Source organism: Paramormyrops kingsleyae, chromosome 4 (genome assembly GCF_048594095.1).
Source record: "Paramormyrops kingsleyae isolate MSU_618 chromosome 4, PKINGS_0.4, whole genome shotgun sequence".
NCBI classification, from domain to species: Eukaryota; Metazoa; Chordata; class Actinopteri; order Osteoglossiformes; family Mormyridae; genus Paramormyrops; species Paramormyrops kingsleyae.
In genome coordinates this window covers 45,407,287-45,420,602 of record NC_132800.1, presented here as the reverse complement: position 1 = coordinate 45,420,602, position 13,316 = coordinate 45,407,287, and the positions used below count along the sequence as shown (strand labels likewise).

General features: G+C 48.4%; 1 protein-coding gene across 2 annotated transcripts in view; it reads left to right on the top strand.

Annotated features, from left to right (window-relative positions):
* The first annotated feature begins 7,210 nt into the window (after positions 1–7,210).
* The window catches only part of LOC111834037 (matrix metalloproteinase-16-like), a 31,132-nt gene continuing 25,026 nt past the window's right edge, over positions 7,211–13,316 (top strand). The window contains exon 1 of one of the 2 annotated variants that reach the window (XM_072711493.1): positions 7,211–7,774. In XM_072711493.1, coding sequence (XP_072567594.1) covers positions 7,646–7,774 — 129 coding nt within the window. In that variant the 5' untranslated portion in view covers positions 7,211–7,645. Of the gene's footprint in view, positions 7,775–11,250; positions 11,323–13,316 lie in introns of those variants that run through there. The other variant, XM_072711494.1, reaches the window with a different exon arrangement.

The window sequence follows — 13,316 nt, the reverse complement described above, 5'->3', positions numbered from 1 at the left end:
ATAATGAAAGAGTGGTGAGCAAAGGTCACTGTGACGTTTCTCCTGCCCCAGCAGTCTCATCTTCCCTGGCAGTGAAAAAAAATCTGTTAAAACTTCAAAGAAACTGGAGAAGGAACAGCAGAGGGCACAGAGGTCTGTCCTAAGAGGAACATGGAGACCAAAATGGGAGCGGGAGAGACACAGCGGGAGGCTTCACCCTCCTTCACCGGTATTATACTGCCAGTTAGTGCTTGTGTCTCTAACATGCCCCAATCCACATGGACACAGCGGGGGGCTTCACCTTCCTTCACCGATATTATTCTGCCAGTTAGTGCTTGTGTCTCTAACATGCCCAAGTCCCCAAGTTCATGCAGGGTGATGTTTGCACCTCCATCCTGGTGACCGAGAGGGGAGGACAGACACCAGAATACTCCAGTGGAAATTTGGATACCAGCGTGCTAAAGGGAGCCAAACCAAATTCCAAAATTGTGTGAGTTAACATACTTCACCCCATATATCCGATTCTAATACCCAGAAGTGATTTGGTTGAAAAAACTAAACTAACCAAAACTAAAGCCGCAGAACATTTGCTGCCCCCACAAAAGAGTGAGACAATCACACCTCTGAGTATGTAATTGGTGTCAGAGCACCGCCGTTCCATCAATTAATCAACTACACTAGCGAATCAGAAGTAATTCCAATACAAAAGTTTATTTAGAGAAAATATGAAGGCTTTCAGGCACTTTACATGAAGACATCCATGCTAAAGAATAAATATTTCCACTAGACCCCCTACTGCTGAGCCTGTCTGAGTGAAGAGTCCCAGGCTGAGGGCATTTCAGGTTAGGCTCAGAGCTCCTCTCAGCTAGCATATGTGCATCTTGTTCCCCCTCGAGCAAATCATGTACCTCCCTTCCTTACCCTACAGGGACTGAAAGAGGAGCTGGCTGAAAGCAGCTCAGCTCAATCCTCCAGGCTCACCGCACCCCCATGTGCACTCCCTGGTTACTCCCACCCAGAATCCTGGTCTCCTTATGGAGCGTGAATCCTGGGCAGAAGTGATGATGTCAGCCTCTTGTCGATCAGGATGTCATTGCTTGTATCTGATGACATTATCTTAAACTGACAAAACAATGCAGTGATTTTTTTATTTGGCCCAAACCTGTATTATCAGCAGTGTTTCCTAGGGATAATTAAAATCTATCTGCTGCAATGTGTCACCTATAAAATTGGGGTCCCTGTGCCAGGACTCCCCCTCCTGGCCCCGCCGTACCACAGGCTCCCCCTCCTGGCCCCACCCTACCAGAGGCTCCCCCTCCTTACCCCACCCTACCACAGGTTCCTGCTCCTTACCCCACCCTACCGCCTAGCCCCGTCCAGCATCATAATGATAGCTGTTCACAGAGATGGCCCGAATTCTGCCTGGGATACGTGAGAAAAAGAGCACAGAAGATGTATGACGCAGGTGCGCCTCCATATAACACGCACCTGTTCTGCACACCTGTTCCTCTGATGCCCCCTCCCCCACCCCCACATTGCCGTGTATACAAGCCCCTGTCATAAGGTGTCACAGAGAACTAGAAGACGGGCAGTGTCCAGGCTGGCTGCCACGACGGTCTGCCTCGGTGTGGTGCCTAGGCGCAGCCCATTTGCTGGGAAGCTTTGTTAGTAGATCCGCCTCGCACGTGTCGTACAATATGTGATCCTTCACCACAAAAGGGTGATGTCATAGAAAATATTTCTGGGTGTTTTTCAGCCCACATTGTGTAAAAAAATGAGGAAGGCAGAAACAGCTTTTGTTTCTGATGAGTCTGATTCTGTGTAGCTGCTCATCTAGGTTCCTTGGCATCGAGTCCCCATTTCCCCAGACCCATGCGCTTTAAGGCTTCAGACCTGAGTCGTATGAAATCACGTCCAAATGCATCACACAGGTTTTCCACTGTGACCCAAAGCCACTCCTTTCTCCATGAGGATGGCAAAGCGAGAGGAGATGATTTGGTAAGCTTGCACGGTGAGGCCAGTGAGGTTTGCTGTTGGCAAATATGCTACTAGAATCAGAACACAAAGCTGGCAAATAGTCTTTTGGAATCTGAATATGGAGTTGCCATTTAGGATTCTAGAACATTGAGCTGGCATATAAGATTTTAGCATCAGAACACACACTTGGCAAAGAGGATTCTGGAATCATAACACAGCTGCTGAGAACAGGTCTGTGGACAGGCCACCACAGTGTCCCGTGACAGGAGAAAACACAGGCCGGTTAACAATTTTGAGTTCACAGACCCAGCTGGTGAGGAAAGTCAGGAATATGGAAGGCTGAGGTGGGTCCATGTCCAGGTGGAGGCGAAGTTCACCATGCAACCCCACCAAGCATCTTGGATGGATTAGCTTTTTTAGTCTTGGTCTCAGCACCAAGATGACACCATCGAATGATGTCTTCCACTGTTAAATAAATGCTTCACAGTCAGGTAAAGCAGCCTGTGCTCTGGTTTGTAATGCATCTTACACACTTTTCGTGCAAAATGGGCTCAAGTTTCACTCTGGAACTTGGACAGTTGATCTGTAACCAGACACTGCAGTATGAGGCATATGGAACAGTTACTGAAAGGCAAACAGAGACAGGATGCATATGTCAACCCCATAAGATGAAAAACATGGCATTACATCAGTAATGAGTAACAGCCCCCCACCTCTTTTCATCAGGGGGGTAAAGAAAGAGGGGGAAGATGCAGAAATATAAGACTGCTGAAAAGCGATGCCCATTGTGTATTTGTTAGATTTCTTGATATGGATCATGCAAAGATCTGGCACGGAAAAAAGGAATCATCCCCATGCTGGTGTTCAGAAAGCTCTCCTCTTCATCATCATCGGAGGGGGGCTCCCATAGGGTTGCCGGACAAGCTCCCCACTTCAGCATCGGAGGAGGCTCCCATAAGGTTGCCAGACAAGCTCCCTATTTAGCATCGGAGGAGGCTCCCATAGGGTGGACAGACATGCTCTCTTTTTCATCATTGGAGGGGGGCTCTGATGGGGTTGCCAGACAAGCTCCCCACTTCAGCATCGGAGGAGGATCCCATAGGGTTGCCAGACAACCTTCCACTTAAGCATCAGAGGAGGGTCCCATAAGGTTGCCAGACATGCTCTTTTCTTCATCATCAGAGGGGGGCTCCCATAGGGTTGCCAGACAAGCTCCGCACTTCAGCATCGGAAGAGGCTCCCATAGGGTTGCCAAACAAGCTCAGGGTACCTCAGTGGTGCCTTGCTGGTCGGGGATTCGAACCTACAATCTTTCAATTACAAGTGCGCTTCCTTAACCATCAAGCCACCACTGCTCTTATTATTAAGCAGTGTAGGACAACCCCAAGGGGATTGTCATGTGACTATGGCTTTGAGGGGTACTGGAAATCGTAGGGGGCTCATTGTGGTGATCCATGTTATACTAAGGAGACACAAAATCCATCCCTGTTGTTTTGAGTGAGCTTGCCAATAAGCTGTGTAAAGGCCGCAAAACTGTGGACCTGTAATGTAATGAGTATAACAGCAGAGGGAGCAGTGGTTAGAGAACCTGAGGGCTGTAATGTGATGAGTATGGAGTACTGCAGAGTTTGTTAAACCAGGGACCCCTAAAAGAAAACAGACGAGAGCTACGAGAGTACGATCACATAAGAAACTAAGTACTAAGGATGGGAGGGGGCGGCTTTAATATCCCTTCTTCTGGGGGGGAGGTCCCCTTGAATATTTTTTGCATTGTATAAACCAAAGGATCATACCAATGCACACCCCACGTCGAGAGCCCCAGAGGTGTTGGTTCGAGCAGCAGCCCGGGGATCTAGGGATCTGTCCGGCTGTGTAAACGAGCTACAGATCACGTGTGAGATGTACGCAGCTCTGGGCTACAGAGGCCCACTGAGGTCTGCCGTGAGAGAAAGCAGGCAAAGGCTTCTGGACAGACAACAGAGTGATATGTCACTTAAAAACCATCTGGCAGTGCTGTGGGGTCTCCTGGGGAAAGCGGGGAGGGTGTGGACGAAGGGGGCGGCGAAGACGTTTGGCCAAAATCTTTGATGGGCATGGACTTTTCCTGGCTGGAAATGGCAGCCCTGTACGCAGTTCTGAAGCAGCCTGCGGCCTGACGATCTCAAATCTTATAAATATATCTCATGCAGAATCGCCCGAGTCACAGACTCCATGGTTGCCATGGAAATCCATATTTTCACAACACTCACTCACGGCCTTATCTCTGCTATTTGTTACTATTTTCTGAGTATGTGCATGTCTGTGTGTGTGTGTGTGTGTGCAGAAGCATATTTTTTTATTTCGGGCTTAAATAAGATCATGCTCCTTATGGTATTTAGCTGTAGAGATGTCTGTTCCACCTTCATGGCACTGACCAAATCAGTCCCTCCTTGACTCGTCAGCCCCCATCCTGCTCTTCCCCAACCCGCCACCTCCTCCCCAGCCCACTCACCTGCACCTCTTTAGTTTCTGGCCTGCACCTCCCCAGCCTGCCACCTCCTCCCCAGCCCACTAGCCTGCACATCCTCAGCCCCAAGCCTGCTCCTCCACAGCCACCAGCCACCTCCTCCCCAGCCCACTCACCTGCACCTCCTCAGACTCTGGCCTGCACCTCTCCAGCCCCCGGTCTCCTCCTCCCCAGCCCCCCGGCCTGCTCCTCCCCAGCCCACTAGCCTGCACCTCCTCAGCCCCCAGCCAGCTCCTCCCCAGCCCACTTGCCTGCACCTCCCCAACCCCCTTCCTGGACCTTCCCATGTCCAGCATGCCTGCTCCAGCTCCCTGTTCAGACTCCTACCCTTCCTCTATACACATCCTGGCCCTCCATCCCATCCTGGCCTCTCCACCATCTGTCTGTCCTCTCCTGTCTTCAATGTTCACCTCCAGATGGCTCATGCTGCCCCCCCCACAAGCCTCTTACACTTATCAGCACCTCTCCCCAGCCGATGGAAGGAGCCGTCATCAGAATTCAGAACAGCCCCTCTCTGACGACCATTACCCGCTAACATGTGGGTTGGCCCATTCCGACAGCACCTGGGGGGTAACGTGGGGGGTGGGTGGTAGGTTGGGGTGAGGACACAGCAGCAGGGCGTTTCTCTCAGAACTGCTGATTCATGTCCTGCATGTCAGATGTAAGCTGAGCATTCACCAGATTTACCTACCTGGTTGCTAATAGGCGCCGCTAACGCTATCCACCATGAACACTCTCCTGGTTGTTAATAGGCACCGCTATCGCTATCTAGCATGAACACTCTCCCGGTTGCTAATAGGCACCGCTAACACTATCTAGCATGAACATTCTCCTCGTTGTTAATAGGCACCGCTAACTCTAACTAGCATGAGCATTCTCCTGGTTGCTAATAGGCACCGCTAACACTATCTAGCATGAACACTCTCCTCGTTGTTAATAGGCACTGCTAACACTAACTAGCATGAGCATTCTCCTGGTTGCTAATAGGCACCGCTAACACTATCTAGCATGAGCATTCTCCTGGTTGCTAATAGGCACCGCTAACACTATCTAGCATGAACACTCTCCTCGTTGTTAATAGGCACTGCTAACAATAACTAGCATGAGCACTCTTCTGGTTGCTGTGCCCGTGTCAGCTGAATAATGACTGAATGACCACAATGGTTAAGATCTAACAGCAGCCTGTTGTCTCCTGAGCATCGGCCATCTGCACTCCCCCACCCTAGGCATGCTTAAGGCCCCGTCCGGTCTGTGTTCTGTGTTTATAGCTTCTGTAAAACACTGGAGGCTTTTTTTGCCCCATTTTGTAAGTGTCACATTGTGGACACACTGGATTAATCAGAGCCCCGCTGACTTGAAAGCCGCAAGTCGCAGCCTTCCCCACAACGAGCGCAGAATAAATAAAAGATATAATGAAAATAAACGTAAGGCCAAGAAGGCAGTGCTCAGCAAGGCGGCCCAAATTGAAAGCTTATCTGAGGAGCTTGTTTCAGCCATTTCTTTGCTTTGTTGGCTCTTCCCATTTACTTGGAAGTGTAAAAATCACTGGCCTGTTTACTTTAATCATTTTTAATGCATTTATACCAAGCAGGGGGAAATTGGTTTATGTATCTGCTGCAAAAGAAGCAAGCGATCGGTCAATTTTGAAGATATCTGGGGCAGGCACAGCGTGGATGTTTTTTTCACGCCAGGATGCAAATGCAGGCAGCTGATGTTCAAATGCTAATTAGGAAGGAATCAGAAAGTGAGTTCTGCAAAGGAGATGGGAGACAGGGACTTTTTGGGTTAGGGCTGAAGGGGTGGCAGAGGGAGAGAGGAAAAGAAGAGGTAGGAAGGAAGGAGTCAGAGAGTCATAGCCTGAACATGTACTGTGCTCAACACAAGAGGCCCCGAACACACGCTACACAGATCACAATTCTCGTTGATACATTTTGGCCATTAAGTCACAAAGTATATGCTTTTATCCACAGCAAAATATATTTTTGAGAATTTAGGCTGAGCCAGTCCCTAAAGCAGTTGGGGTCAAGGGCCTAATGGTGATATCACTTTATCAACCCTGCCAACTATTCAATCACAGGCACAGGATCATAACAAAACCAACGTACCGAAAATCCAGCATTTGCGTATGAGGAATGAAGAATGATTAGGAGTGATTATCACTGCCCCCTAGTGTACAGCTTAACGGAAACGCAAATCTACCAATAATGGCTCTAAAAACGAGCGACTGGCAGCAGTTGGGCGCCATGCACGGTGCTATAGGGAAGGTGAAGTTGAAACAGGGAAATAAATATTACCACACAAACCATTAATTTATTCCTACGGTATCCTAGACAAACCAGAACACAGGCTGCACTACCTGACTGTGAAGCATTTACAGTGGAATACATCGTTCGATGGTGTCATCCTGGTGCTGAGACCAAGACTAAAAGCTAATCCATCCAAAATGTTTTCTATAAGTTCAGAATCGTCTGTGATACACCTTGGAAACTGGAAGCAGTGATTTTCATAAATGTAAACATACACAATTATTATTATGATTATAATCATTAATATTATTATGTTGTTGTTCTGTTGTGGTTTTACATATTAAGTTTTGTAATGTGCTATTTGCCTCACTATGCACGTCCCTTTGGACAAAAGCGTCTCTAAATAAGGAAAATGTAAATGTTTTGCATATGCTATAACATGAGCATAAGGGGGAGGGGCTGTCCTATTTCAGAAGGCGGTTTCTAAGGAAATGTCGATCTTGGCTATTGCCGGATCCATATGATTTGGCCCGAAAGGCAGCTTCCATGACGCGCTGCTTCGCACCCGGGCCAGGAGGGGCTCGCAGTTATATGCGGCTTCGTCCGTGCTCCATCAGAGCGCAGGCGCCGACAGCCGGGCAGCTATGCCGATCCACCCGAGAAGTCTAAACAGAAGCGACTGATCGGCGTGTGAGAGACGCTTTAGCGCGCAGGAGCCCGGGGCAGCAGATCGGTGGAAGAGGGGGAGGAAGCGCCGTCGCATCTGCGTCCGGCCGATTTTTCCTCGCCTTATCCGCACATTCAATACCTGGGCACCTCCGCTCTCCCTCCCGATGCTTTTCTCCATCTGAGCCGCTGGGATTTATTTCACTTCACTTTGCTTTTTATTATTATTTTTTTTATTTTTTAAATAAATCAAAGAAACTGCACACGGGTCATGATGATTTTATTATCGCTTCATAACAGAAGATGCTTATATAGCGCTAGTCCCGGGGCGTTGTGCTTGCAGTTTCTGCTATGGATCTTATGTGTCGTTTGCGGAGAGGAGCAGCCGTTCAGCGTGGAGGTAAGACGGAGGGGGGTCATACTCCTTGCCATCGCTGTACAGCTCTCGTGTGTGTGCTTTTCGTGGCTTGCATGCTTTCCGCTTTGGGGTTTGCCAACGGGGCATAAGCCGCTTTTGGTGGTTCCCTGTCCACCGCAAACTGGGCTCACCTCCTAGATCGCGGACACGGGCTTTCGACACGAGGGTGCTACTGCCATACCCGCCGGGGACTCACCGTTTGATCCCGGCTGCTTTTTCCTGCACCACCCCCAAGAGATCTGGGACTCCCTGGCATCTGCCCTACGTCCCAAATTCATGCCCCGGGTCCCAAATGACAGTCCGAAGCACATAATTTTTGAGGTTGTTCCAGAAATTATTTTATTAAAACACTGGAATTGATATTATGGGGTTTGACACAATGTAACGCTTAACAATGGGTTCCGTGAAACACACTAACATTTTATTGTAACCCAGTGATGTTACGGGTTTTTGACAAAATGTAACGTTTAACACTGAGCTCCATGTAACACACTAACACTTTATTATAACCCACTACATGAGACTGAGTCAGTGGGGACGATGGCGCTGCCTTCCCAGTGCCCCCAGTACGGAGCTGGGACGTTACCGATCGTCTGCCCATCAGCATGTCCACGATGACCATCACAGGGGTGCAGTTTGGACTCAGTGCGTTACCGCGATCGGAACCGGTGTCCCTTAAGGAAGGTGGTGAACTCGTCAAATCGTACGGATGACATATCAGGATCCCTTCGCTAGAGTGGATCAGAGGCCGTGATCGACTCGTACGTGTGGATCTCCGTATGAATGGCGCTCGACTTCATTCACAAAAATAAAGCGCTCGATTTACTCGTACACTGCGGAGACAGGCAGCACACGGCACCGGCTACACGATCTGAGTCAGCTCCACTTTGATGTGCCACACAATTTAACAAGAAAAGGAGTTTGACATTAAAGGTACCGCCAGAGCGGCGCGGGTGCTGGGGCTATACACCCAGCTCCTCCCAGCGGCGGCGGCGCCTCGCTGTAATTTACTCTCATCCTCACGGTAAAGGCATGCAAAAGGCAGGCAGTGAGACGGAAAACAAGACGTCTGCACGCCGTAAGCAGAGCCACATGTTCCGCCGCTGCCAATCAGCTTTAATTTTTCTTGGATGGTGACTTAAATTAAAGTAAACACGTCTCAGTTGAAGCTCTGTTACAACCCCGACGATACTTTCTCAGCGGCACTATACGTACATATGTGATGTCCTGCCAGCCGTGCGTGGCGTACGGCACGTGCATGTGTGACAGAAGTCGGTGCTGCGTCCAACTTTTCAGCGGAGCGGCCACGAGACGGAAGAATGTTAATGTGGTAATCACACAGCAGAAGCTGAGAGTCCAGCTGTTGTTAGACTCATTAAAGAAAATATATCCCCGACACTAAGTGAAAAATACCCCTTGTTTCGCATGTATTACGTGTCACATATCTATCTTCACTTTCAAACTTAAACGAAGGCGCATGATAGGTCGCCATCGTGAGTGACGTCGGGGGAGCGCCTGGTAAGGCGCGAGGGCACTGACGTTAGTGGGAATTAATGAACGGATGAATAAATTAATAGAAGGCTAGTTAAGACTCAGCAGGGTTAGAGGGTGTGAGCTCTTACGCCGGTAAGCTGGCTGCTTGGTAGAAACCGGCTCCGCCTGTGGATTTTACACACGCAGTACAGTCGGAATCCAAACGCATCACCGCAAAGTAACTCACTCAGACCAAGCCTCACCACATAAGTGCTCCTGGCATTTACCAGACACTCTACTCTACTGTCTGACTGAGGGACTCGAACCAGCAGCCTCTGCAAGGCTAATCTGTGTCCTTTATCACTGCGCCATCTGCTGGTCCAAATAAGAGCTGTATGAGCCATGAATTGAAGGTGAGCTTCCAGGAAAGAACTGGAAGCCGAGGAATGCTGAGGGTGTAGTGGCTGCAGCCTGCAGATCACAGTATTATTAATAGTAAAAGCCTCTCTGCTGTGTTTTTTCCCAGTCAGAGATGACTGCAGCTCTGTGCAACTCTTGGTGGTTACTTGTAAATTGGAAACAACAAAATCAGGCAAGTACTTAAAGGTAAACAGACAACAAAGGTAAGGGGGTACACCAGTTCTCCCAATCAGCAGCAGACCTGGGGTATTCAGGCTGACCCACTGGGTGCTGTTCTGTATCTCCAGTCCTCTGTCCTGAGGTGCACCCTTTGTTCTTCATCCCTCTCTCTCCCTGTATCCCTCGTTCACCCTCTCCTCCTCTCAACCAGATGTCACCTGTTGGTGACGGGTCTGCCATCTCCTGGAATCTGCCTTCCTGACAGCAGCAATCACGTGCAACAAAGACAGCATCAAGTAACGCGCCAGCGGAATGAGCACACACACGTTACACAAGATAGTGCCCGGCAAAGGCACATTTATATAACAACTGTGAAAAGATGAGGGATCTGTGAGCTTTTTATATAGCAGCATGGCCAAGTCTGGGGGCGGGCTGACACTACGGTGTGCCTGAAGGCCCAAAATACCCCCGGAAACTCTGCCCAGTTATCCGGGCGAGCGCAAGGCAGTGATGAAGTCGACAAAAAGCTGTCAAGTTTGTATCTTGTACAATTTATGGTTTCTGAGGAAGTGAAAGTTTGGGGACAGGAAATAAACACAGATGTCCAGCATGGAGGCTTGGTTGACTGGTGCTTTTACCAACCTGGGTTTCTCCACTAAGATATATACCTGTGCAACTTGTTACCTGCACCAGGTGTTTGGCGAGCCATCAAGCCCTGTGGCAGTGGGGGGTATCTCATGTCACCGCATAGGTATAACTGGGAAGGTCACCAGCCCGGGTACCGTGTGCTGATTGGCTGCCTCACCCTGCTCACTGTCATGTGACACCAGGCATCTGCCGTTCCTGCATCTCTCCTGGTGCATGAATGCCTCCTCCCTCCCCCTGGAATTTAAATTTAAATTAACTTTATTACCGTGAAAAGTTAGAATGACCAGAACATTCTAATGACGTTCTGCAGCCCCTGACCCCCCCTCCCCTGGGCTTTGCTGTCTTTCTCAGTCTCTCAGTCTCTATCTCTGTTTCTCCCTCTCTGTTTCTTTCACTCTCTCTCTTTCTCTCACTTTCTCTGTCTCTGTCTCTGTCCCTGTCTCTTTCTCTCTCCACTTCTCTTCCCACTTCCTTATTTCCTCCCTCTCTCTCTGTCCCAGTTCACTGGGGGGCACCAGGATTCCAGGTGTTTCTGGAGTGGGGGGATGTCGCCACTGGTATTTATCAGTTTTATGGGCGCCTCCTCAGGGCTGGGGGTGATTGTAGGAGGTGTACCTTAGCAGAGGTTGTTACAGGAGGCTGTGCTCTCCTTCAAAAAAGGTGGAATATAATGCCCTTGGGGATCTGGTGGAGATCGGGGCGGGGCGGGGGGGGGTCTGACTGGGTTCTGGTCCAACAATGTCTCCTCTGTTCTATCACTTACAGAGGTGTAAGAAATGGGCTTTGGACCAAAAGGGTGTGGCAGGTGGGCTGCTGTGGAACCATGCAAGGTGTGTGCCCTAAATTCCCTCTGTACAATTGTACCAATGCAGAAACAATAGGGCCGGCAAATAAACGGTAATTAATGCTGATGGGCCATGGAAACCATGGCTTTGGATAAATGATTCCGTGGCTCATTTGAGGCCGGTCACGCACCGGTGGCCTTGGTGTGAAATCGCAGAAAGAAAACTCAGCTGCGGAATTTTCATCCCTGACCTGTTGACCTACATCTCCACCGACAAATCCAGCCTCTGGTTTCCAGGGTCTGTCACAAGTGCTGAATCAGGTGGCCTATTTCCTCACAGACCAGTGACTCATCTTTTTAAAGACTTACCTGCAGCTCTGGGATGAGGATACCACTGCTGGCTCTTTTGGGGTTTCCAGGGTACATGGTTAATTCATAGCCCCTCTAACTCACCAAGAAGGGTGTTATGCTACCAATGCATGTTATGCTACCAATGCAGTTTGGTAGTTTTGGGCTCAAATCTGAGGGAGCAAACATGCGCCACAACTTTTTCTTCCACTGTAAGTTGCTTATGGTAAAAGTGTTGGACAAATGAGTTAAAATATAAATCAGTGTAAGTGACACAGTCGTCGTGGATGTTACGTGCAGGGGAGGAAGCTACAAGAGAAATTGATCATAAAAAGGCCTACGATGTGATCTGCTTAGATTTCCAGAAGGCCTTTGATGTTGTTCCCCACAAACAGCTTTTGTTTAAGCTCAAAGCTGCAGGGATTTTAGGAACTGTAGCAGCTTGGAACGAAAACTGGTTAACAGACAGGAAGCAGTGAGTAGTTATTAGATGCACAATGTCACAGTGGTTCATAGTGGGGTACTGCAGGGTTGAATTCTGGGACCACTATTGTTCCTAATTTACATTAATGATATTGACACCAATACATACAGTAAACTGGTTAAATTTGCAGACAGCACCAAGGTGGGTGGTGTAGCAGATGCTGAACTAGCAGCACAGAGACTACAATGGGATCTTGGTTTAATTAGCAGCTGGGCTGATACCTGGCAGATGAAGTTTAACATAGATAAATGTAAGGTTATCCATGCAGGGAGCAGAAATATAAAGTACTGATATTTTATGGGTTCCACTGAAATAAAGGTAGCTGATCATGAGAAATGTTGATGCTTCCATGTCCCACTCTCACCAGTATGGGGAAGCAATAAAAAAGGCTAATAGGATGTTTGGTCACATCTCTAGGTGTGCAGAGTTTAAGTCAAGGGAGGTGATGCTACGATTATATAATTCCTTGGTAAGACTCCATCTAGAATATTGTGTGCAGGTTCAGTCACCATACCTTAAAAAGGACATTGCTGCCTTGGAAAGGGTGCAACATAGGGCTACGAGAATGATTCCTGATCTTAGAGGAATGTCTTATAAGGAGAGGTTAGCTGAGCTGAATCTGTTCAGTCTCGAGCAAAGAAAACTAAGGGGAGCCATGATCCAGGTATATAAGATTCGAACAGGTCTGGATGCTGTTCAGCCAAATGGCTATTTCAATATTAGTTTAAATACTAGAACTCGCGGCCATAGATGGAAATTAGTGGGAGAACATTTTAAAATGAATTTGAGGAAGCACTTCTTTACACAGCGTGTAGTTAGAGTATGGAATAGTCCTGCTAGTGTAGCACAAGCTAAAACCCTGGGTTCCTTTAAATCAGAGCTAGATAAGATTTTAGCACCTCTGAGCTATTTGGGACAGCAGAAGCTAATGATTTCTGGATAACTGATTATCTGTAATGTGACACTTACAGTGAGGATTGCATGGCTGTTTTCTGACTGAGTATCTGAGTACCTAGACCTTGAGGGACAAGCTGTTGTACCTAAGGTCAAACAGATCTGAGGTTTAGGTGACTGATGCTCTCAAGGGTTTGCAGGGTGACCCATGTGTATATGAGGATCTCTGGGACTCCTGAGACTTATAAAAACTCAGCAGAACCCAAAGCAGGTTCTGAATGCTACCTGTGAATGCTGAGGGACACATTATGAAA